Here is a 25,491-nt window from a genome sequence, read left to right as displayed (position 1 = left end):
GGCCAAACTTTTAGATGTGCTCACATATCTTCATCAAAAAATGTTCTTATGTAGGCCTTGGTGCGATGTAAAGCATGCCAAACAAAGAAACACTCACCTGATCCATAATATTGGTGTCAGCGGAGAAGCGGTTCAAGATATGGCCGAGCGGAGTCGTGTCAAAAAACCTACCCAGAGAGAAGAGATGCCAGGTGGATTTGACATGGACTACAATCAAGGTTCCACAACAATCCCCGGACCTTTCCCTCCAACATTAACAAATAACGGTGGTGACTGGTGAACAAACCTCATTGGAGCTTGGACGACTTTACGTAACATTGTGTTGTGAACACTGTGAGAGGACTTTACTCCGGTCCACTCCACGGTCAGAGATGTGATGAGACAAAGCAGGATTCCGAGTACAGAGAGAGCACCAAAAACAACCGAGTGGAATGACTGGCCAGAGGACTCCCCCTGTGGATGAGTCAGAGAGCTGACTTAACAACAACAGAAGAAAAAAAGATGCAAAATAAAAATTATCGGAAATTGTCCAAGAACTACTTTACAACTGAACACCTTACATGGCGTAAAGATGGTTTTCTTTGTGTAGCTATCGTACCGATAACGACCTGATCTGTCAGCAGTCCAGAGCTGACAAGTCTACAGTGGTGGTAGAAACCACGACAATGTATGTTGGCAAAGAGTTCTTCTGTGTCCGTCATTATAATTTTCCACTCGTACATTAACAGTTAAAATTTTACCACCAAGATGGTCTTGGCCTGAACCTGAACTGCCAGCATGTTACTTATAACTGCAGGTACTCCAAACGTGGAACCAAGAAGAACCACCTTTAGAGGCCATTTCCCCCCGCAGAGCAGGGGTTGACCTTTTCCAGGCACCGTGGTCCCCTTTTTGAAACAATGTTTTTATGGTTGGATGCCCTTCCTGCCGCCAACACTGTTAGGCGCCTCTTGCAACACGCAGGGAATTACCAGTGAACTGGTACTCAATTTGCCGACCTCGGAAGGATGACAGGCTGAGTCAACCCCCCTGACCTTAATTCAGCGATCGACCGCGATTTGAACCCAGGATCCGAGGATCCCAAGCCGGCACCCTAACTGCTAGGCCAACACATGTGGTGATTTCATATGTGGTGATTTCAATTGTCACCATGCCAGTTGGCTGGGTGTGGGTACCTCTCTCACCAGCCATGGCTCTTCAGCAAAGGACTTCTGCGACTCACTGGGACTGACACAATCTGTCAATTTCCCGACCCGGATCTCAGTCAACGGAGCATCTTCTCTTCTGGATTTGGTTATGACAAACTTCCCTGAAAATGTCTGCTGCTCTTCTTCTGCTCCAATCGGCTCATCTGATCATGTGCTTGTCAAAGTGGACATCTCTCTAACCATTCTCAGAGAGCCTCCTCAGCGTCGACGAGTCTGGCATTTCACTCAGGCCAACTGGCACGGTCTTCAAGCAGCCATCAATCATCTGGACTGGTCTCCCATCTCTACCGCCTCTGACATCAACTCATCCTGGGAATTCTTTCAAAGTAAATTGCTCTCTCTCATGCACAGATTTATCCCATCTCGTCTTCAGTTGTCATACCCTTCCTCCCGTCCATGGTACACGGAATCTTGTGGTGAGGCTGTTGCCCTGAAACAACTTGCTTTCGTCTCCTGGAAAGCAAATCCAACGGAAGGAAATCTCATTTCCTTTCACAAAGCCCGAAACAAGTGTGTGTCCACCCGCAGGAGAGCCAGGAAACAATATCTCACCGTTCTCAAGACCGAACTCTCTTATCTGTCTCCCTCTTCCAAATCCTGGTGGCGTCTGGTCAAATCTGTTTCTGGTGTTTGTTCCCCCTCCATCCCCTCCCTCACCTCAAACGGCTTAACGGCTGACTCCGCACGTGAAAAGGCTGAATGCCTCAACTCTGTGTTTGCCTCTAAATCTTGTGTCCCAAACCCATCCCTCTCTGTACCCACCGTACCCAGTCGTACCCAGCTGCTCCTGGACTCTGTGTCCTTTCCTCCTGACAAGGTGGAAAAGTTTCTGTCAACCCTCGACTCTGATTCTGCAACTGGTCCTGACGGCATCAGCCCACGGGTCCTAAAATCATGTTCTTCCGCTCTTTCACTCCCTCTTTCTGTTCTCTTCACCCTCTCTTTTGCTCAAGGTCATCTGCCATCTGCTTGGAAATCAGCCAACATCACCGCTTTGCACAAAAAAGGTGCAAAAACAGATCCCAGCAACTACAGACCAATCAGCCTTCTCCCAATTATCAGCAAAGTCATGGAATTCCATCATTGCTTCAGACATGAAATCTTTCCTCTTCTACAATGGCTTGATCTCTGATCATCAATTTGGTTTCAGACCTGGTCACTCTACTCTGGACATGCTGCTTCTGCTTTCGCAACAATGGATGGAGGTCCTCAACGCCAAACAGGAAATTAGAGCTGTCTCCCTTGACATTTCACGTGCCTTCGATGCGGTCTGGCACCCTGCTCTGCTCACCAAACTCTCCTCCTTTGGTATCCATGGAAATCTCCACGCATGGCTGGCGGACTTCCTCTCTGGTCGTAGTCAACGTGTGGCCCTGAATGGGTTTCTCTCATCTCCTCTTCCTGTTCAGGCTGGAGTTGCCCAAGGTAGGGTTCTGGGCCCTGTGCTTTTTCTGGTCTTCATCAATGATCTCTCTGACTCTCTTGAAAATCCTCTCTATCTCTTTGCTGACGACTCTACTCTCTGTCGCTCCATTCCTCATCCCTCAGATCGGCAGTCTGCAGCCTCCTCACTCTCTGCAGACCTGGACAAAATCACAGACTGGGCAAACAAATGGAACATGTCTTTCAATCCTGATAAATCTCACACTCTTACGATGTCTCTCCGAAAAGACCGACTGGAAAACCCTCCCATCCACTTTCTGAATAATCCTCTCCAAGAAGTTCTGTCACTCAAGCTTTTGGGTCTCACTATTTGCCATGATCTTTCCTGGGAAAACCACATTTCAAATCTGGCCTCCAAAGCCAGTCGCCGACTGGGCATCCTCTGTCGTGCGAAGTCCTTCCTTGGCACACCTGAGCTCCTCACCACATACAAGGCTTTCATCCGCAGCTCTATGGAATACTGCTCTCCCCTCTGGTCTGGTGCTCCTGCCTCACACCTATCCCGTCTTCACGCTGTTGAAACCAAAGCGTTCAGAATCATTGGAATCTCCCGCGATGAAGCTAACTCCAAGGGCCTTTCACTCACTCACCGCAGGCAGGTTGGTGGTCTTTCCGTCTTCTACCGACTCCTCTCTGGCCTTGCCCCCCCAGCCCTCTCTGGGCTCTGTCCCCCAAATAATCCTACAGGTCGCACAAGATCTGCCTGCAACCCTCTTATGGTTAAACTGCCAAAATCAAGACTTTCTGTTCACCTTCACTCCTTCATTCCCCTTTTCTCCCACCTCTGGAACAAACTCCCTCACTCTCTTCAATCCCACTCCACCCTCCAGGTCTTTAAAACAGCTGTTCACCACCATCTCTTATCCTCCCCCATCCAAAACCTTGATTTTTTCTACCCCCGCTAATTTCGGTCCCCTTGTGTTTTATACCTCTCCCCCCCCCCCCTCCCCTTCCCACGCCTCCTGCCCCCAAGCCCTCTCCCTCCCACACTTCTCCCTGCTATCAAATGTTGTGGTTGTGTGCTTCCCCTTCTCTCCCCATCTTGTCTTCCGCTCCCTCTTTTTGTATATTTTGTTTGTCTGGTTGATTTGTTTGTGAAATAAATGTTAGCTCTTTCACGAGCCTCGATTCAGTATACAAAAAAAAAAAACAAAAAAAAAAAAACACCCAGCCAGTCACCCCTTGCGACACACAGCGAATTACCAGTGAACTGGTACTCAATTTGCCGATCTCAGAAGGATGAAACAGCCTGAATCAACCCTCCTGGCGTTAATTCAGCAACCGACTGGGATTACGAACCCAGGATCCTAGGTATCCCAAGCCGGCACCCTAACCACTAGGCCAAAACCCAGCTAGGTACTCCAAACGTGGCTCGCCCTGAAAAGAGGAGTTAGCCTCTGGCTTGATTCACCTCTGATTTATATAATCACAGAGATAAGTGCTGCTCTCTACTACTTCCATAGTTGAACATAGTTGTTTTCAGGAATTTATGAAGAGCAGTAAAACAAAAACATTTCGAGATACATCTCAGAGTAAACAACGTGGCAGATATGCACAGCATGCCTCCTTGTGCGTGGATGCGTCAGCTGAATAGTTGGAGCTCATGATGTGGGATGTCCATTCGGCAAGCCAGTAGTCAATTGCCACCATGACGGTGTGCTTGAGGAGCTGCGAGATCAGGAGCAGAAGCAGCAGAGGGACTCCACCTGAAGAGAGGTACCGACCGAAGGCCCTCCAGGGCAGTTCAGTGCGCTGCCGAAAAGCACTAGACATGTCGTCCTCACTGCTCTCCAACTCCTCCTCTTCCATCGCAAGGTCAAATGGTGGAAAGGAAATTGGTAAAGTGAGGATTACAAAAAGGTTACTTCACAATAATGAATGTGTGGGGAAAAAATTATTAAGAATACGGTTTCAATAGACACATAATCACACTTATGATATCAATTTTTCTCAATACAGTACCCCAACCTCCCCTCCACAAACATCTACCACCAATTCACAGTCCTCAAATCAGGTGCTAAAGTGTGGCCTAAGGTTGGTTGCTCCATCTATTGTACAAGTATACTGAGACTCATAAAAATAGAGTACATTGTAATCTGTCTATAACTATGTGGATGTCCTTTATGACCATATTGAGAAGAGAGATAGGCTTCCAAATGTCGCCTGCATCATTATATGAAAAACAACTACAAAACCATCAAACGATTGGGGTACAGAGGCAAGATCTGAAGGTACAGTAGGTTGGGGCAAGATGTCCTCCTTTCTCCAGCATAATAGCCTCCTCATTACTGTTTATATGTTCAGTGTCCTGAACATCCACAACAGGGGGGCTTTCCTGCTGAGGCCTGATGGTATAAGTGGGCAATTTAAAATGAACAAGGAGCTAATACTCGAGGTTCCCAGCCCTACCTTTGGGTGGTTGACACACCCACAGACACACACAAACACACACACTATTTAACAAGAAACAAGGGAAGAAGAGACTCACGAATATCGTACACAAGCCAAGTTACCGAGACGGTTGCCATGGCAAAGGAAATCAGGTGAGTTTTTGAAGCAGATATGAGAGTCGGTACGACAGCTTTCTAACAATCGTTTGATATTGTGTGGATGAAATGTAGCAAATCATGCTTTATAATGGGCACAATGGTGGATTATTGGTGAGGACGCTGGATGGTGATCCCAAAGGTTAGATGTTCAAAATCCAGCTGAACAAAGTGGTAATAAGGATTTGGATTCTAATTTTGAGGAAGTTGCGTTATCCTTTTGAGAAATTGCACATCATTATTGGATTGCTGGTAAAAAAAAAAAAACCCATCTGGCCCATTAATGACCTTCAGCATAGGATAATGTGCCTACTTCCCAAGAATGGCTCTTTTTATATACCCTTGTTACAGGTTTTCATTCTGAATGACTGTTCTACATTTCTCCTCTACTTTCCACTGAAAAATAATAACCCCACAGACCTACATTACAAACTCGACAGTTCATCAAACACCTTACCCCGCGCTATCTTGAGAAACAAGGACATGGGTGGAGTCGACAACTGGCGAATTTGATCGGCCACGATGACGAAAAATGCGTCATATTTTGTCCAAGCACTGCTAAACGGCTGGGTTTTGAAAGTGACAAGAAGATGATTTGTGTCTTAGTGTTCAAGTACATAAAATAAAGATTTTAAAGGTCGTAGAAAAAAAATTCAGACGTTTACCGCCGTTGCTGCAGCATCTTGTACACCACCTTATTCAACACGTTACATTAGTTCTTCTTCCCTGTTGTTTGTGTCCTTTATGACGTCCTTAAAAACAGTGAGTTCACCGCTTGGAATGATTTTCAATTTTGTTTGACTGCCAGACAGGGACTTGCAAAAAACAACCAATTATTGCTTAACTCTGCTTTTCCCTTTGCACGCGCGGTGTAACGAGAATGGCACTCGGTAGAGCGCATACCTCCGCCAGGTCAGACAGTTTACATTTTGTATCTACTGATATGTCAGATCTGCACCCGGACCTGAACCAAAGTATAATTGGCTTGTTCTTATCCCCTACCCAACTCACCCACCAAGTTTTGTCAAAAACCCGTCCAGAACTTTTTGAGATATCATGCTATATATCGTTTTTGGCCCTATCTCTCAATGGTGAAGAATCACTGAAAAATTATAGTGTCTGGATCCGGATCTTCACCCAAGTCGAATCAAATCGTCCTTATTACAAACCCAACCTGTCCACCATGTTTCGTCCGAATCTATCCATAACCTATTAAAATATCCTGCTCACAGACAGACAAACAAACAATAAATATGTCGTGCAGAGCACGACACTTGCAGAATCCAAATAAATCATAGTTGCCATGGAAACAGCAATATGGTAATTTGGAAATTTTGAACTCTGAAGTGTTTTACATGATGGAATACTGTGCATGACAAATTTCGTCGATACATTTTCTAATTGCTGCCTAATAGGTGTTTTACGTGTGTTGGATGGCCTTGATCTTGACCTTTGACTAAGTTTGACCAAATCTTCCCCACATATACTACACATACTGTATGTACAAATAAGCCATGTAAGCTCTAATTCGATATCTTGAAAAATGATTGAGGTATGGTGATGTAAGTTTCACAAAAAGGCTCATTTGATTATAATGTTGTCATGGAAACCATTGCCATATCAAAAAGGCTAAATCAGTCATATTGATTTTTGCTGAACAGGTCTGTGATCCAATATGCAAATCCTATTCAAATTTCAAGTTAATTTGATGAAAATTGATAATTTTATGTGACATTGGGTTTCGACTGTTTGACCTCAAACAATAGACTTCAGTAGCCCTATATGCACCCTGTTCAAATTTCAAGTCAATCGGGTGAAAATATATGATTAATGTGACCTTCACCTTTGAGCATTTGAGCTTTTGACTTCAAAAACAATATGCTTCGATGTTTGATTGGTGAACCAATTAAGTGACCCAATATGCAATTTCTGCTCAACCTAGCGGAGTATGCACCCTCTGTGTGGGTGGAGATTGTACATTACTTGGTGAAAAAGTAGTCTGTATATTGCAAGAAGACTCTATATATATTAGTGTGGTGTGTGTCTAAAGGGGTCTAATGGATCTACAGGTCAATATGGTCCAAGGTGTCTAAGATGTGTAAAGGTCTGAAGGGACTTATGATGGTCTTATTACAAAGCCACAAAGCCTACAAGGCCACTCGAGGTGGGGGCTACAACGGTACAACCCATGGATCTAATGGGTCTAAAGGTCTAAGGGTCAAAGGTATAAGTGATCTAAACTAAAGGGTGTAAACGTCTTCAGGAATTAAGGGGACTAAAGGGTCTTAAAGATCGGAAAGGTTCTTAAGGGGTCTAAATAGGGTCAATGGGTCTAAAGGATCAAGAGGTCTAAGCGGTCTAAAGGGTGTAACGGTCGAAAGGGTCTAAGGGTGGTATAAAGGGTCTTAAAAGGTTCAAAGGGTTTGAAAGGTCCAAGATGGTCTGAAGGGGTCTAAAAGGTTAAGGGGTATAAAGGTCTAAATATCTAAAAGGTATGTTCCGATAGTACGTAATTAATAGATGTAGTCATGGTCCAATAATACGTAATTGGGAGACGTAATTAATAAATGTACTTGCGGTCCAACTCATGTTGAAACAGTATGTAATTAATAGACATACTCAGTTCACAGGGGTCGACCAAGACTTCACCTCGATGAGAATTCATCGTCCACCCATGTTTTTCGGTGTTTTATAAACTATATATCGATATCAAGTGAATCGGATAAAAATTGATGATTTATGATGTTGGCCTTTGACCTAATGACCTAAAAAAACAAGAGGTTTCTTGCTCGTGACTATCTCTACAAGGTGGTTAAGTTTCGTAAAGATCAGAGTGAAAATTTGACCTGTAGGCAATTGACATACAGACAGACAGACAAAGAGATATACAGAATAACAGAACATACTCACCGTACGAATGTTCAATTTCACAAGTAATAAACACATAGGGGGTGAATACATAACCTCCGTCCACTTTCGGTGGCAGAGTTAATTAAGCACTTTCTGGACTCTTGTATGTTTTACGCAGAGGTGGGCATGGGCACACACACACACACACACACACACACACACACACACACACACACACACACACACACACACACACACACACACACACACACACACGCGCGCACACACACACACACACACACACACACACCTTCTTCTTCATCCTCCACTTGGGTCTTAAGCTGTGCTTCTCGAGAATACATTGCCCGTCGCAGGTTTTTCCGCTCCAGTGCTGTTCTGCCTTCAGATTCTGTGTCCTGTACAAAATACATGGGATGTCTTATCCATCAATACACTGGCAAAAATCTTCCTATAATTCACCAAATGTCTGCCTGTCTGTTCCCAGGTACCGCAAAAACAGCTGAACCGATCACAACGAAATTTTGGGTGGGTAATCCTGGGACCCCCTGGAGTAAAATAGACCATATTGTTTTCCCAATTTTTCAGTTTTTTCAAACACGATGGAATAATATTTACCGACATGAACAGTGATGTGGCTTTTGTTGAAATTCTACAAATACTTTTTAGATTTTGATGATTTGCGTGTGATATGATTTCACGGATGTTTATATAAATCGTTTAAAATAAAAAAAGCCTTCAATTTCTAATATTTTACCTTTTCATTTGGGCCTCCCAATTGAAGCGCCGCCCATAGGGCGGGTACCGTTGCTAGTTTATACAATTCCTGCTTCCGACTAAAGCACCTAGAATTATAATTAAGAAAGGATTTTAAAAAATCTTCAGTTAAGGACAGTTAAGAGATCTGCACCAGCAATTATAACAACTTGCATGAGACGTTATCGGCTGTGGGCATCAACCCTATTGGAAGACCAGGAACATGCTGTCCCCCAGAGCTGACCTTCTGAAATTCTTTGTCCTGTCGGTTCATAAGCGTTTTCCAATGCTCATACAGCTCCGGGTCCTGTGTCTGAATGTCCAGTAGTGTGCCTTCCCTAAGCACACTGCCATCCTTCATGGCGACAATCTGTGCAAAGTGCAGCCCATTGGTCATTCAGAATTTGGCCTTGTTGCCGCAGACCGAGCGATGTCACTTTTGAGGATGTTGCAAACTTGAGATCATTTAAGAGTTTACAACATAGGTAAAGAACAGAATTGAATTCGGCAAAACATAATCCTGTGATAATTCGGTACTAAAGCCTCATCAGCCCCAATTTTGCAACCACCCATCCATGCACATGCACTGCCCATGACCAGCAGGCCACTTGATACATGCGATGAGTCATGCATACCCAGTCAGCATGAGGCAAATACTGGAGCTTGTGGGTAACCAGGACTGTCGTGCGCTTGTCATTGTGGAGAAGCTTCACGATTCCTTCTTGCAGCAGGTGATCACTCAGGTGAATGTCAAGTGCGGAGAATGGGTCATCCTGTCGCAGATAAACAACATTGAAGAGTTTACTTTCACAAAACCATGGATCTGTGAATGGTACGACACATGGATACTGTTAGCGCTGCTTAAAACAGTGATAGCAGTAAAAAGTCTCACCAGAAAGACCACGTTGGTCTCCTGGTACAAGACCCTTGCGACACTTATCCTCTGCCGTTGTCCCCCGCTGAGGTTCACACCCTGCAAGATAACACAAGTCAAATGATTGAAGTAAACACTGACTGTAAAATAGAAACCTTGTTTAAATATTTTAATTGCAAAACCTTCAATGAGTTGCAACATGTTCTTGGTGATAAGGTTTGCGCGTGCCAACACAAAGGGAGCGTGTCATCAGAAATTAATGTGATGCTGGTATGCTTCCTGGTATGCTCCCTGAAGGTTTCTTCTGGGATTAGAAAAAGGAATTCTCATTAAAAGTAGCGACTGCCACAGAGACGTCGTTGCTGGCGAATCCCTCGGTGACATCATCACTTTGCATTGACCAGCCCTTTGCCACACATGGTGAATTGTGTAATTCTAAAGCCAATTAGAATCAACCGATTTAATTTGGTTCAATTTAAGAACAGTGAGTTCATCATTAAGGTACGAGAAGATTCGGTTGAAAAGATGATAAAAGTAATACGAGTTAACTTACAAGGACTTTAATGCAGGAGGAGGACATTAGGCCTATCAAAGCCTGAGCTGTAGTCGCCAATATATAGTTGCATGTCCATGCTCTAGACATCTTTTTAAAATGTTAACAATGGAGAGCACACAACATTTTAATGAATCTTTGGTATGATTTGGTGAGGGTTCAAACCACGACCTCCCAGACTCATAGCGAAAGCTCGTACCATGAAGCCAATGAGTCTGGTCAAATTTGACGCATCATTGTAAAATAGCAGAGGCCAAAGCACAAGCCTTGCTACTCTCACATCATAGACGGGTCGGTGATCTCTGGTTTTGTTTTCATAACCATCTCCTCTCTAGTCTCACTTCCATTGTACATTCAGAATGCTTTCTCAGCCCTCTTGGAGGTGCACGTTCTTCCAGCAACCCTCTACTGGCTTAACTACAAAAACCCTCCTTTGTTCCTCATTTCTCTCACCCATGGAACTCTTTATTCTCGGGATTCAAGCAGGCAGTGCACACCCTCTCATGTTATCCCCCATCTGGAGAGACAATCTTTTCTTCACCCACAAACTCCACCTAACCCTAACCCTGACTTACAGGGTGCTGGCCTGAGCCCTCAGGCCAACACCCATGATTCCTTCCCTCCTCTTTTCCTGTCCGCTCATTCCCTCTTTTTTTTCTTCTTTTTTTGATATACAAGATCGAGGCTCGTGTAAGAGCTAACATTAATCACAAAAAAAACAAATGGACACATAAGACGAAATAAAGGGAATGGGAGACAAGATGGGGAGAGAGGGGGAAGCATGCAAGTACAACATTTGAGGGCAGGGACATCGGGAGATCTGTGGAAGGGAGAGGGCTTGGGGAGGGGAGGCGTGGGAAGGGGGGTGGGGGTGAGAGAGGTAAAAAAAACACATGGACACTGCTAGGACTTCCAGGAAAGAAGTCGGAATTTCAAAAACGTGGATCTGGGGTGAATTAACGGGGGTAGAAAAGATCAAGGTTTTGGATGGGGGAAGATAAGAGATGGTGGTGAACAGCTGTTTTGAAGACCTTGAGGGAGGAGTGGGATTGAAGAGAGTGAGGGAGTTTGTTCCAGAGGCGGGAGAAAAGAGGAATGAAAGAGTGAAGGTGAATCGAGAATCTTGATTTTGGCAATTTCACCAGAAGAGGGTTGCAGGCAGATCTTGTGCGACCCGTAGGAGTTGTGTCGATCCATTGTCGCACTATCAATTCATTGTCCTTTTACCCTGCTGCTCTTTATTATCCTGTCTGCTCTCTTCAGACTGTCCTCCTGTCTGCATATAAGTTCGCCAACATTTTTTAAAGGTGGTGTATAGGTAACGCACCGCTGTTTGGTCTCTCCAGTGTGTTTTTTTTTTATTCACCAAAACTCCCATTCACCTCACTCTTCCATGAGCCTAGATCTTTATATACAAAATAATTTATTTAACTGAACCACAATGTGTGCACTTGGTTCAAGCATATCTCCTCACATCATTAGTTCATGTTCGCCATTATAGGTTCAACTGTGATCTCTTTGCTTCATTATGTTCCACACTTGCTGTTCTGCAACTGCTCTTTAAGCTGTTTTATCAGAAGGCCCATGAGGCTTTCACAGTAAATCTTCAAAAGGAAATGAGTGAATGTATTTTTCATGTGAGAGGCACAATCCAACGACCTTCCAAAGGTATTCCTGTCCGAGAGATGCAACAAAATACCGGAGATGTGGAATTATGATTACAATCATGGAAGAGCGGAAGTCTTTGCAAGACGATTGACGTTCAAGTAAAATACACAAGTCGAGTGCATGTCACAAACAAGCCATGACAGTGAGCTATGATGTGTTGCAATAACCTGACGAGAAGCCAAAGACAGATGTCCTTGAAAAGAGTTCAAACAACATGAGCATCTTTAAACAGCTGCTCAAGCAGCCTCCAGCCAAAGCCAGAGAGATTAGAAATTGGATTTTAAATGAAATAAAGCTCTTCATTTCGATGTAGTCCCACATTGATTTATATCCAATGATTGAAACTTAGCATGGAGCCGGTAAAACATTTTAAAACAAGAAAGAGCAATCAGAGATTGCAGACCCTCGCCAGGATGTTTTCAGTGGTTTTGAAGGCTTTTGTAGTAAAACAAATATGGCGGCCGAACCACGTGACCGATGACATAATTTTTTTTTTCTTCCCCAATTTATCCCAAGATGACGCTCAAGAAATTTCATCTTGATCGGATGAAGTTTTGTACTTCTCGAATTATGACGTCATAATGGAGGCACCTATGACATCATTAACATATTTTATTCCACATGGAGAGTTCTTTACAAAGAGCAATGTCTCAATTTTTTCTATTCAGCACTTTCGGAGATGTAGAGGTGCAAATTTTTTCGGTTTTCCAAGATGGCGGCAGAACCACGTGACCTATGACGTCATAATTATCATTAAAAACTTATACACGTGGAGGTGCACCTATGGTGAAAATTCCCTGTCAATCGGAACAACGGTTGCAGAGAAAATCATATTTATTCTGTGCGGACAAACAAACAAACAGACAAACGGACTCAAGTGCAATACCCTCTATGTATTTTACCCTCTATGGTGGAGGAGTCATACCTCCACCTGGTTGGCCATATCACTCAATGGTGAAAAATCACTTTAAAACTTCTACTAACTGGATCCGGGTCCAGATTTTCACCAAAATCGAATCGATTCTTCCTTGTCACACACCCAACCTGTCCAACAAGTTTCGTCCAAATCCGTCCATAACTTTTTGAGATATCCTGCTATGTATCGTTTTTGGCCCTATCTTCCAATGGTGAAGAATCACTTAAAAATTAAATAATTATCATATCCGAATCCATATTCAGATCTTCACCAAAATCGAATCGATTCTTCCTTGTCACAGTGTCACACACACAACCTGTCCAACAAGTTTCGTCCTAATCCGTCCATAACTTTTTGAGATTTTTTTTTTTTTTTTGTATGCAAGATCGAGGCTCGTGAAAGGGCGAATGCGTGAAAGATGTCCTCATATGTATCGTTTTAGGCCCTATCTTCCAATGGTGAAGAATCACTTAAAAATTAAATAATTCTCATATCCGAAACCATATTCAGATCTTCACCAAAATTGAATCGAATCGTCTTTGTCACACACACAACCGGTCCCCCAGGTTTCGTCCAAATCCGTCCACAACTTTTTGAGAGTTCCTGCTATGTATCGTTTTTGTCCCGATCTCCCAATGGTGAAGAATCACTTTAAAAATTATAGTATCCGGATCCGAATCCGGATCTTCACCAAAATCGAATCGTTTCGTCCTTCTCACATTCGCTATATCTCTGCCAAAGTTCGTCCGAATCCGTCCACAACTTCTTGAGATATTTTGTTCACAAACGGACAAACGGACAAACAGACAGACAGGTGTGAAAACATAACCTCCATCCACCTTCAGGTGGCGAAATGGTTTGAGCGTCCGCACAGAGTATGGACCAGATGGGTGGTTTGAAGTTTGAACCCCAGCCGAGTGATACGAAAAGACTTGTAAAATGTTACGTGCTGCTTCGTTGCTTGACGCTCAGTATTTAAAAGGATAGAGCATGGCCAAACAGCCAAAGGTTGGTAATAATAATGCAGACTTTGATGGGTCTAATCTAGCATCAAAGTTCCTTGTTAGGCAACTCGCATTATTATTATTATTATTAATATTATTATTATTATTAATAATATTATTAATATTATTATGAATATTATTAATATTATTATTAATATTATTATGAATATTATTATTATTAATATTATTATTAATATTATTATTATTATTATTATGAATATTATTATTATTATTATTATTATTAATATTATTATTATTATTATTATTCTTAATATTATTATTATTAATATTATTATCTATATAATAATACCGTAAGGACTCGACTTTGTTATCCCATTTACGCCGCACCCAGTGACCCGATGCCCACGGCACTAATGGATTTACGATCTACGAACCGCGCTCTTTGTTTATCACGTACAGCCATACTCGAAAAATCTGAATTAGCCGATGTTGGGGCCCAAAAGCATCCGATTAACTGCCGATACGACGCCATCTTACGACGCCATCGTATTGGCGTCTGCTGAGCGAAGGCGAAGCGAGCCGTCCGCTGATTGGACAGTCGAGTGGTGTGAACATGGGTGGTGTGAACCAAATGGTCTTTTTATTCCCTTGAACATTTTAAATTAGGATATATAAGGAAACGTCTTTATCGTCATTTTAATAAAGTTAAATGGAGTGACGTTGCGATACTCGGGATGCGTTGCATAAATCCTCGTAACTCAGAGAGGTGTAGCAGCTGGCGAGACGTAAGGAAGCTTAAAGATAACGAGCTGAAAACAGACGAACGATATGTCAATCTCTTTCTACACCGAACAGCAATAAAAGTATGAGAGCGGGAAGGCATGGCCTGAGCACTTCGAGCAGAGAGGACTGATTGGACTTAACTTAAAGAGAAAAAATTGGAGCTTAACGGAAGAAGAAGATCCCATGAGCGCTCCCCTATGCCATCCATAATGGTACACTCTATCCATACACCACATCCTCCCTTCCGTGGATGTTCCACGGGTTTCGGCTAGTTATTAATATTATTATTATTAATATTATTATTAATATTATTATTATTAGCATCCAGGTGGGATGGAGGCCAGTGCCCAGGTGGGAATGAGTACCCAGGTGGGATGGAGGCCAGTGCCCATGCGTGTCGAGGCCAGGGCCCATGTGGGGATAAGGCCAGCACCAACGTGAGGTCAATGCCAGCACCAACGTGAGGTCAATGCTAGTGCCTACGTGAGGTCAATGCTAGTGCCTACGTGAGGTCAATGCTAGTGCCTACGTGAGGTCAATGCTAGTGCCTACGTGAGGTCAATGCTAGTGCCTACGTGAGGTCAATGCTAGTGCCTACGTGAGGTCAATGCTAGTGCCTACGTGAGGTCAATGCTAGTGCCTACGTGAGGTCAATGCCAGCACCAACGTGAGGTCAATGCCAGCACCAACGTGAGGTCAATGCTAGTGCCTACGTGAGGTCAATGCTAGTGCGTACGTGAGGTCAATGCTAGTGCGTACGTGAGGTCAATGCTAGTGCCTACGTGAGGTCAATGCTAGTGCCTACGTGAGGTCAATGCTAGTGCCTACGTGAGGTCAATGCTAGTGCCTACGTGAGGTCAATGCTAGTGCCTACGTGAGGTCAATGCTAGTGCCTACGTGAGGTCAATGCTAGTGCCTACGTGAGGTCAATGCTAGTGCCTACGTGAGGTCAATGCTAGTGCCTACGTGAGGTCAATGCTAGTGCCTACGCAAGGTCGAGGCCAACACCCTCGTGGGATCTCGTGAGCTTCGAGCTGATGACGAGGTAGAAATTAGAAAGACGAATTTCTTCCATAAATTGGTTGAAGAAGATGGATGAAGTTGCAAATTTTGTCCATGCTCTAATTTTTCTTTTTCCCGAAGAAATGAGGAAATTTGTGGGAATGAAGGTTTTATTTCATGTTCTGGTTGTTAAACCACATTATTTCCTTGAAATCTGATGAAAGGAATTCCAACACAGACTGTTGATCAATGGGTTGAGGAACTTTTTGGGCATAAAGTGAAATCCCCAAGGAGGTGAAAATGTTCTCTTCATTAGAGAAGTCATTTATGTAAATGAATAAACAGGAATGGATGCAAAACTCATCCTACCTGAACTCAACTTCCACAGAGAGGGCAGAAGATAGTAGTGACGTGTTGCTGCACGTGACCTGAGGGTGAGGAGGATCCGCCAGAATTTGTGTTGAAAGGAAAAAAAGTTTCTGGAATAGTTTTTTTATATTTGAAGGTAAATCCTAATTTTGATGAGACCATTTTTGACAAGGCCATTTGACCCATTATGTGTTACCTCAACCGACCTGACTTTTTGACTCGACTCATATATTTCAGTTCACTGCGGGACGGCCTGGTATTGGCTTAGCGGTTAGGGTGTTGGCTTAGCGGTTAGGGTGTTGGCTTAGCGGTTAGGGTGTTGGCTTAGCGGTTAGGGTGTTGGCTTAGCGGTTAGGGTGTTGGCTTAGCGGTTAGGGTGTTGGCTTAGCGGTTAGGGTGTTGGCTTAGCGGTTAGGGTGCTGGCTTAGCGGTTAGGGTGTTGGCTTAGCGGTTAGGGTGTTGGCTTAGCGGTTAGGGTGCTGGCTTAGCGGTTAGGGTGCTGGCTTAGCGGTCAGGGTGCTGGCTTAGCGGTCAGGGTGCTGGCTTAGCGGTCAGGGTGCTGGCTTAGCGGTCAGGGTGCTGGCTTAGCGGTCAGGGTGTTGGCTTAGCGGTTAGGGTGCTGGCTTAGCGGTTAGGGTGCTGGCTTAGCGGTTAGGGTGCTGGCTTAGCGGTTAGGGTGCTGGCTTAGCGGTTAGGGTGCTGGCTTAGCGGTTAGGGTGCTGGCTTAGCGGTTAGGGTGCTGGCTTAGCGGTTAGGGTGCTGGCTTAGCGGTTAGGGTGCTGGCTTAGCGGTTAGGGTGCTGGCTTAGCGGTTAGGGTGCTGGCTTAGCTGTTAGGGTGCTGGCTTAGCGGTTAGGGTGCTGGCTTAGCGGTTAGGGTGCTGGCTTAGCGGTTAGGGTCCTGGCTTAGCGGTTAGGGTGCTGGCTTAGCGGTTAGGGTGCTGGCTTAGCGGTTAGGGTGCCGGCTTAGCGGTTAGGGTCCTGGCTTAGCGGTTAGGGTGCTGGCTTAGCGGTTAGGGTGCTGGCTTAGCTGTTAGGGTGCTGGCTTAGCGGTTAGGGTGCTGGCTTAGCGGTTAGGGTGGCAGCTTAGCGGTTAGGGTGCAGGCTTAGCGGTTAGGGTGCTGGCTTAGCGGTTAGGGTGCTGGCTTAGCGGTTAGGGTGCTGGCTTAGCGGTTAGGGTGCTGGCTTAGCGGTTAGGGTGCTGGCTTAGCGGTTAGGGTGCCGGCTTGGGATCCTAGGAACCTGGGTTCGAATCCCGGTCGATCGTTGAATTAAAACCAGGGGGTTTGAGTCAGCCTGTCATCCTTCCGAGGTCGGCAAATTGAGTACCAGCTCACTGGTAATTGGGGCACCGCATCAGCGGCACACAATTGAGTTCCAGCTCACTGGTAATTGGGGCACCGCATCAGCGGCACAAACGCGTTTCCAGAAAAATGATGCAACCAGCCACAGGCTGTATCTGAAAATAAAACTGCAGGACGAAGGCCTACCTCAACATGTTCCATTCTTTTATTTTCTCAATAACTTGGAGCCATTTGTACTCGGATAATTTTCTCCATCTAATCTCTGGCCTTCCTCCTTGGTATTGCGCCAGTACCAGATGGCAAGACTTATACCATCTGGTGCTGGCCCAAAATAGCCCGTTCTTGTGAGCAAACACAAGAAATCCGTTGATTGTACAGATTTGTGCAAATTTTTCATTTCAATGTTAAGTTGAGGTCAAGCCCCCCTTCCCCTATTAATTCACACAACAAATTAATTTTATAGTCGAATGTTGCTCGAGGGGAGTTTATATATTATTCAGACAAATTGGAAAATGTTTTCACTCCTACTTCCATCTTCATTTTCTTGCATGTTCCATATCGACCCCACCTCACATTGCCCCCTTTCCCTTCTAATGTCCTCGCAACTTTTTTCCCTTTACCCTCATCCCTTTTCCCGTTTCCCTTTTTTCCATTTACCCTCTTCCGTTTCTCCTTTTTTCCCCTTTACCCTCATCCCTTTACTCTTTTTTCCCTTCACCCTCATCCCTTTACTCTTTTTTTCCCTTTACCCTCACCCCTTTACTCTTTTTTTCCCTTTACCCTCACCCCTTTACCCTTTTTTTCCCTTAACCCTCATCCCTTTACTCTTTTTTTCCCTTTACCCTCACCCCTTTACCCTTTTTTCCCTTAACCCTTTTCCCTTTCCACTTTTTCCCCTTTTTTCCTTTACGTCTCCTGGAAAGCAAATCCAACGGAAGGAAATCTCATTTCCTTTCACAAAGCCCGAAACAAGTGTGTGTCCACCCTCAGGAGAGCCAGGAAACAATATCTCTCCGTTCTCAGGACCGAACTCTCTTATCTGTCTCCCTCTTCCAAATCCTGGTGGCATCTGGTCAAATCTGTTTCTGGTGTTTGTTCCCCCTCCATCCCCTCCCTCACCTCAAATGGCCACACGGCTGACTCCACGCATGAAAAAGCTGAATGCCTCAACTCTGTGTTTGCCTCTAAATCTTCTGTCCCAAACCCATCCCTCTCTGTACCCACCGTACCCAGTCGTACCCAGCTGCTCCTGGACTCTGTGTCCTTTCCTCCTGACAAGGTGGAAAAGTTTCTGTCAACCCTCGACACGGATTCTGCAACTGGACCTGACGGCATCAGCCCACGGGTCCTAAAATCCTGTTCTTCCGCTCTTTCACTCCCTCTCTCTGTTCTCTTCACCCTCTCTTTTGCTCAAGGTCATCTTCCATCTGCTTAGAAATCAGCCAACATCACCGCTTTGCACAAAAAAGGTGCAAAAACAGATCCCAGCAACTACAGACCAATCAGCCTTCTCCCAATTATCAGCAAAGTCATGGAATCCATCATTGCTTCAGATATTAAATCTTTCCTCTTCTCCAATGGCTTGATCTCGGATCATCAATTTGGTTTCAGACCTGGTCACTCTACTCTGGACATGCTGCTTCTGCTTTCTCAACAATGGATGGAGGTCCTCAACGCCAAACAGGAAATTTGAGCTGTCTCCCTTGACATTTCACATGCCTTCGATACGGTCTGGCACCCTGGTCTGCTCACCAAACTCTCCTCCTTTGGTATCCATGGAAATCTCCACGCATGGCTGGCGGACTTCCTCTCTGGTCGTAGTCAACGTGTGGCCCTGAATGGGTTTCTCTCATCTCCTCTTCCTGTTCAGGCTGGAGTTCCCCAAGGTAGTGTGCCTCAAGTTCCCCAAGGCCCTGTGCTTTTTCTGGTCTTCATCAATGATCTCTCTGACTCTCTTGAAAATCCTCTCTATCTCTTTGCTGACGACTCTACTCTCTGTCGCTCCATTCCTCATCCCTCAGATCGGCAGTCTGCAGCCTCCTCACTCTCTGCAGACCTGGACAAAATCACAGACTGGTCAAACAAGTGGTACATGTCTTTCAATCCTGACAAATCTCACACTCTTACAATGTCTCTCCGAAAGGACCGACTGGACAACCCTCCCATCTACTTTCTCAACAATCCTCTCCAAGAAGTTCTGTCGCTCAAGCTTTTGGGTCTCACTATCTGCCATGATCTTTCTTGGGAAAACCACATTTCCAAGCTGGCCTCCAAAGCCAGTCGCCGACTGGGCATCCTCCGTCGTGCGAAGTCCTTCCTTGGCACACCTGAGCTCCTCACCACATACAAGGCTTTCATCCGCAGCTCAATGGAATACTGTTCCCCCCTCTGGGCTGGTGCTCCTGCCTCACACCTTGCTCGGCTTCACGCTGTTGAGGCCAAAGCTTTCAGAATCATTGGAATCTCCTGCGATGTAGTCAACACCGAGGGCCTTTCACTCACTCACCACAGGCAGGTTGGTGGTCTTTCTGTCTTCTACCGACTCCTCTCCGGCCTTGCTCCCCCAGCTCTCTCTGTGCTCTGTCCCCCCAATATTCCTTCAGGTCGCACAAGATCTGCCTGCAACCCTCTTATGGTTGAACTGCCAAAGTCTAGGCTCTCTGCTCACCTTCACTCTTTCATTCCCCTTTTCTCCCGCCTCTGGAACAAACTCCCCCACTCCCTTCAATCCCACTCCTCCCTCCAGGTCTTTAAAACAGCTGTTCACCACCATCTCTTATCTTCCCCCATCGAAAACCTTGATCTTTTCTACCCCCGGTAATTCACCCCAGAGTCCTTGCAGTGTTCATATGTTTTATTCCTCTCCCACCTCCCCCCAAGTCCTCCCGATGTCCCTGCTCTCAAATGTTGTGTTTGTGTCCTTCCCCCTCTCTTTTGTGTCCTTCCCCCTCTCTCCCCATCTTGTCTGCCGCTCCCCTTGTTTTTTGTGTTTTGTGTGTCGGTTTGTCTTTTTGTGTGATTAATGTTAGCTCTTTCACGAGCCTCGATCTTGTATACAAAAAAAACAAAAAAAAACCCTCATCACTTTACCCTTTTTCCCCCTTTACCCTCATCCCTTTACCCTTTGTCCCCTTTCCCCCCTTTACACTTCTTCCCCTTTTTTCCCTTTACCCTCATCCCTTTACCCTTTTCCCCATTTTTCCCCTCATCCCTTTACCCTTTTCCTTTTTTTCCCTTCACCCTCATCCCTTTACTCTTTTTTTCCCTTTACCCTCACCCCTTTACTCTTTTTTTCCCTTTACCCTCACCCCTTTACCCTTTTTTCCCTTAACCCTCACCCCTTTACCCTTTTTTCCCTTAACCCTTTTCCCTTTCCACTTTTTCCCCTTTTTTCCTTTACCCTCATCACTTTACCCTTTTTTCCCCTTTACCCTCATCACTTTACCCTTTTTTCCCCTTTACCCTCATCACTTTACCCTTTTTTCCCTTAACCCTCACCCCTTTACCCTTTTTTCCCTTAACCCTCACCCCTTTACCCTTTTTTCCCTTAACCCTTTTCCCTTTCCACTTTTTCCCCTTTTTTCCTTTACTCTCATCACTTTACCCTTTTTTCCCCTTTACCCTCATCACTTTACCCTTTTTTCCCCTTTACCCTCATCACTTTACCCTTTTTTCCCCTTTACCCTCATCCCTTTGTCCCCTTTCCCCCCTTTTTCCCTTTACACTTCTTCCCCTTTGCCCCCTTCACCCTCATCCCTTTACCGTTTCCCCCTTTTTTCCCCCTTTACCCTTTTCCCTCATCTCACCATGTTCTAAAATGACCCCCTCTACTTTTGTATATCTAATGTGTAACTGTAAACGAATCCAATATTATGATAGCCTACCTCTCTCATTTCAGCAGGGTATTCAGAGCCGATACCAAAGAGCTGGAGCACATTACGCAGTGATCTTGCCACTCCGCATTATGTCCGACAATGCCACGGATGGCTCGACAGTCGACAGGCACAGAAACACATCGATGAAGCACACAAAGAAGCACAGCGCACAAAGGCCCACAAGCGTGCTCGGGGCTCCTGCAAATTGATGCAACACGAGCTGCTTCCACCTTGTTGCCCATTAGTTGCTGCTCTTTGGACGGCTCAAGACCGTCTGAATCACACAACCGTCAGGGTTCGAAAGGGCACACATTTGTCGGATTACTTCTGCTCGATTTTCCTTTTGCCCCATCTACATAATCATGGCTTTGTATTTAGTCGAAATGTGTTTTCTGTTCTAATCTATCATCTATATGCTGTACTATAAGAGAGCCGTTTGTCTGTCTGTCTGTGTGTATGTGTGTCGCCATTTTTATTCGTCGCCGGACGGCCGGAGGCATTATGTTTTCGGGTTGTCCGTCCGTCCGTCCGGGCTAAACCTCGTTTTTCTCAGCAACCGCATGTCCGATTGAGACGAAACTTTCAGGGTAGGAGCGACACACATGCAGAATGTTTTTATGATAATTGTGACGTCATAGGTCACGTGGTATGGCAGACATTTTGGATTAAACGCAAATAATTAAAACATTATTTCTTGGAAACCGCTGAATGGAAAAATTTGAAACTTGGCACATTGTCAAGTACTTCCAATGGGGAACAAAAGCATGAAAATGATGACATCATAGGTGAAGTGGTATACCAGCCAAAAATGTTTCAATCGAATTCCTTATCCTAAAAATCAGAAATTGCATGCACATGATCTCTGACCCATTTGTATTGAAATATAAAATTTATGACATCATGGGTCACATGGTTTGGCAGCCATATTGGATTGAAGGAAAATATTAAATAATTATATCTCTGAAACCGCTCACCCTATTGACGCGAAATTTTACAAATGTCATCTTATAGCACTGTTGCATATACAGTAGTTTGAAAATGATGATGCCATAGGTCACGTGGTTTGGCCGCCATCTTGGATAGATAAATGAACCTTATCCGATCAACACGAAACTTCACAAACGTGATCCCCTACCCATACATATGCAGAGTGATGGCATCTACCCGCTGTGGGACTATGCGGAAGCATATTGACGACACAGTCGCATTGGGCTAGTTATGTCTGCTATGTCTGTCTTTGTATGTGTGTGTCAGAGATGGCTCAATGGATCTTCCTGAAACTTTCAGAGGGTCATCAGTGAGTACCTGGGAGTGTTTTAGGCCAAAAAAAAATTTCACAATTTTTGAAAAGAAAAAGTTCGTTTTTTTGAATTTCTTTTAATCGCTTGATAGTGCCTGAGCCTTTGTAGCTTTGTGAAAGGAAATATTAAATTATCCCGATTGGTGTGGGTGTGTGTGTGTAATACGATAATATTGATTATAAAGTTTCCTTTGTGTGTGTAGGGAAGAGTTTTAGGCACCCACAAAAAGTAGGAAAAAAAAAACTAATTGATTTCTTCAAAATGCCAACAGGATTAGAACAGCACCGGGCAACACCTGGTGCTCCTGCTCGTATTTAAGATCGTTACGATAGAAACTGTGAGTAGTTGCAGGAACACAAGCAGTGATTCATGTGGTTATCGAGAAACAACAAACGGCATTCCATGAGTTGATGCTCGTGATATTTTGAAACTGGAGGTTTCCACTCAATAAGTCGCTCGAGCATTGACCATAACACCAACCCAACTAACCAGGTGTACAATTGGCGTTTAAGGACAAGGAATAGTGCATTTCAGTATGGAGAAATGTTTGCTATGCTGCAATGAAAAGGAAGAGTCGGAGTGTATATCATGAGTGTTTGTAGCACCGATGGGCATATCTTCTGCACATACCCGCTCTCCAATCAACGTCTGGTCTCCCTGGGGCAGGATGTCAATGTCTGGCTGCAGAGAACACGTGTCAATCACGGCCTTGTACCTGCAGTGGAGAAAGCTGCGGATTACTGATGCATATAAACCACAATTGTGACAATTATTCAAATCCCAATGCTCAGAGAAGTAAACGATTGATGAGAAAATTACATTTTACTATTTGTATCAAAAAACAAGAATTAAGATCGACTCGTTACCTCCGCCACCAAAGGTGGATGGAGGTTGATGTTTTCACCCCTGTCTGTCTGTCCGTTTGTCTGTCCGGTTGTGAACAAAATATCTCAAAAAGTTGTGGACGGATTCAGACGAGATTTATCAGAGATGTAGCGTATGTGACAAGGACGAAATGATTCGATTTTGATGAAGATCTGAATATGGATTCAGATATGAGAATTATTTAATTTTTTAAGTGATCCTTCACCATTGGGAGACAGATCCAAAAACGATACATAGCAGGATATCTCAAAAAGTTCTGGACGGATTTGGACGAAACTTGGTGGACAGGTTGTGTTTGTGACAAGGACGAAATCATTAGATTTTGGTGAAGATCCGGATCCGGATCCGGCTAGTAGAATTTTTAAAGTGATTCTTCACCATTGAGTGATATGGCCAACCAGGTGGAGGTATGTATGCTCTCTACTGAGTGTCGTTCTAGTTTGAATTGCAGTCTGAGCACTCACTTGTTGCACTGGGATCCCAAATTGAAATTACACATATATTGTTGTGGAAATGGATCCTTGGGGTTAATAAATGCTTAATATAGTATAGTTATTTCCATATTAAGTGTTAAGAATAAGTGTAAAAGCAATTAGATGTCATTTTAGATACTAGGGCGTGCCCGTACTATATATATATCTAAAATTATATCCCCCCCCTCTATTTACATGAAATGGTTTGGTCCATTCGCAAAGCCAAAGCGAACGGCTTGCGAGTACGGTGACAATCCCCCCCCTCTATTTACATGAAATGGTTTGGTCCAAAGCGAACGGCTTGCGAGTACGGTGACAATCCCCCCCCCCCTCTATTTACATGAAATGGTTTGGTCCAAAGCGAACGGCTTGCGAGTACGGTGACAATCCCCCCCCTCTATTTACATGAAATGGTTTGGTCCAAAGCGAACGGCTTGCGGAGTTTGGTAAAGAAATCGCCATAGCGTGCACAAACGCGCAGGAAAGCGAAAGAATCGCAAATTAGTTTTAATTAGTTTTAAAACATAGTTTAACGCCAACATAGCGGCAACATAGTTTGCCAACGTGAAATAAATGAATACGCTCTCAAATGTGCCGTCCGAGGCAGAGTCTGTTCGCCACGTTCGGCACACGTGATAACTCGCTGCTCTCTGATTGGTTGAATCGTTTTTTGGACATAGCTCGGTAACTACTTGTCCGATTAATATGAAACCTTGAAAAGGCACATCCTCGGGTCCCCAGCAATATACCTGGCAAGTTTCAAGTATATCGGACCCGTGGTTGTCGAGAAACAGCGGTCACAGACATACAGACATACAGAGATTACTGGAATTATAGATAGATGCGTCGCTAATTCGTGTAGTTACAAATGCCAGATCCACCCTATTGTACGTGTCTAAAATTCCTCACTCCTGCTAGTCTTTATTTGATGTTTTATTCCTCTCTTTGACCCCACCTCCCCCCCCGCCCCCCACTCCCCTTCCCGTCCCCCCACCCATCCCAACCTGCTCGGACAATTGCATCTGTACCAGGGCATTCTCCTCACAAACTACTCACCAGGTTTCGCCTTGGAACTCTACTGTCTTGTGGCTTCCCTTGACTTCTACCATGTGTTTGTGAAGGCCGAAGGAAGTGGTACCCAACCTTTTTTTGTCAACGACCCAAAGTTTGAAATCACATTCGCCTCATGACCCAAGTTGTACCAGTACCTACTTGGTATTGATACGTAGTGTAAAAATTGTCGGAGAAAACACTTTCAACGTGAAACCCCCCTACCTCTCAAAATCGGGATTTGGAGGGGGATGGGGGGGTGGTTCAGGATGGGGTCACGACCCTGGGTTTGGGAACCCCTGGCCTAAGGCATATGATAATTAAGGTTCCCGTTTGTCGTTGGTATCGTGGGTGAGTATGCGGTAGTGGGTAATTTTTGGGATTATTGATCGTATGCTTTTGTACATATACGAGCGTGACTTGGCTCGCTCCGCGCGCCTCACCACACGTCGTTTCAGAGGGGTAGGCATCTTTGACCATTTCGGTGTCTTTTGGGTCTTCATAGTGTTTTGGGTCTTCAGGGCCATTTGGGTCTTCAGGGTCTTTTGGATCCTCTGGGCCTTTAAGGGTATTTTGGGTATTTGAGGTGTTTTGGGTCTTCAGGGTCTTTTGGGTCTTTGGTGTCTTCAGAGGCTTTTGGGTCTTAAGGGTGTT

General features: G+C 44.7%; 1 protein-coding gene across 1 annotated transcript in view; it reads right to left on the bottom strand.

Annotated features, from left to right (window-relative positions):
* Positions 1-25,491, bottom strand: part of LOC137433081 (ATP-binding cassette sub-family C member 9) — a 221,312-nt gene that overhangs the window by 34,947 nt on the left and 160,874 nt on the right. The window contains exons 20-28 of the mRNA XM_078782848.1: positions 23,060-23,144; positions 9,714-9,794; positions 9,457-9,594; positions 9,066-9,191; positions 8,358-8,463; positions 4,233-4,453; positions 1,185-1,195; positions 287-472; positions 98-167 (exon numbers count right to left, since the gene is read on the bottom strand). Coding sequence (XP_078638974.1) covers positions 98-167; positions 287-472; positions 1,185-1,195; positions 4,233-4,453; positions 8,358-8,463; positions 9,066-9,191; positions 9,457-9,594; positions 9,714-9,794; positions 23,060-23,144 — 1,024 coding nt within the window. The remainder of the gene's footprint in view (positions 1-97; positions 168-286; positions 473-1,184; positions 1,196-4,232; positions 4,454-8,357; positions 8,464-9,065; positions 9,192-9,456; positions 9,595-9,713; positions 9,795-23,059; positions 23,145-25,491) is intronic.

This window comes from Myxine glutinosa, chromosome 8 (assembly GCF_964187855.1).
Source record: "Myxine glutinosa chromosome 8, kmMyxGlut1.1, whole genome shotgun sequence".
Lineage (NCBI taxonomy): Eukaryota > Metazoa > Chordata > Myxini > Myxiniformes > Myxinidae > Myxine > Myxine glutinosa.
The sequence above is the reverse complement of the archived record's forward strand: the minus strand, read 5'-3'. Positions and strand labels throughout refer to the sequence as shown.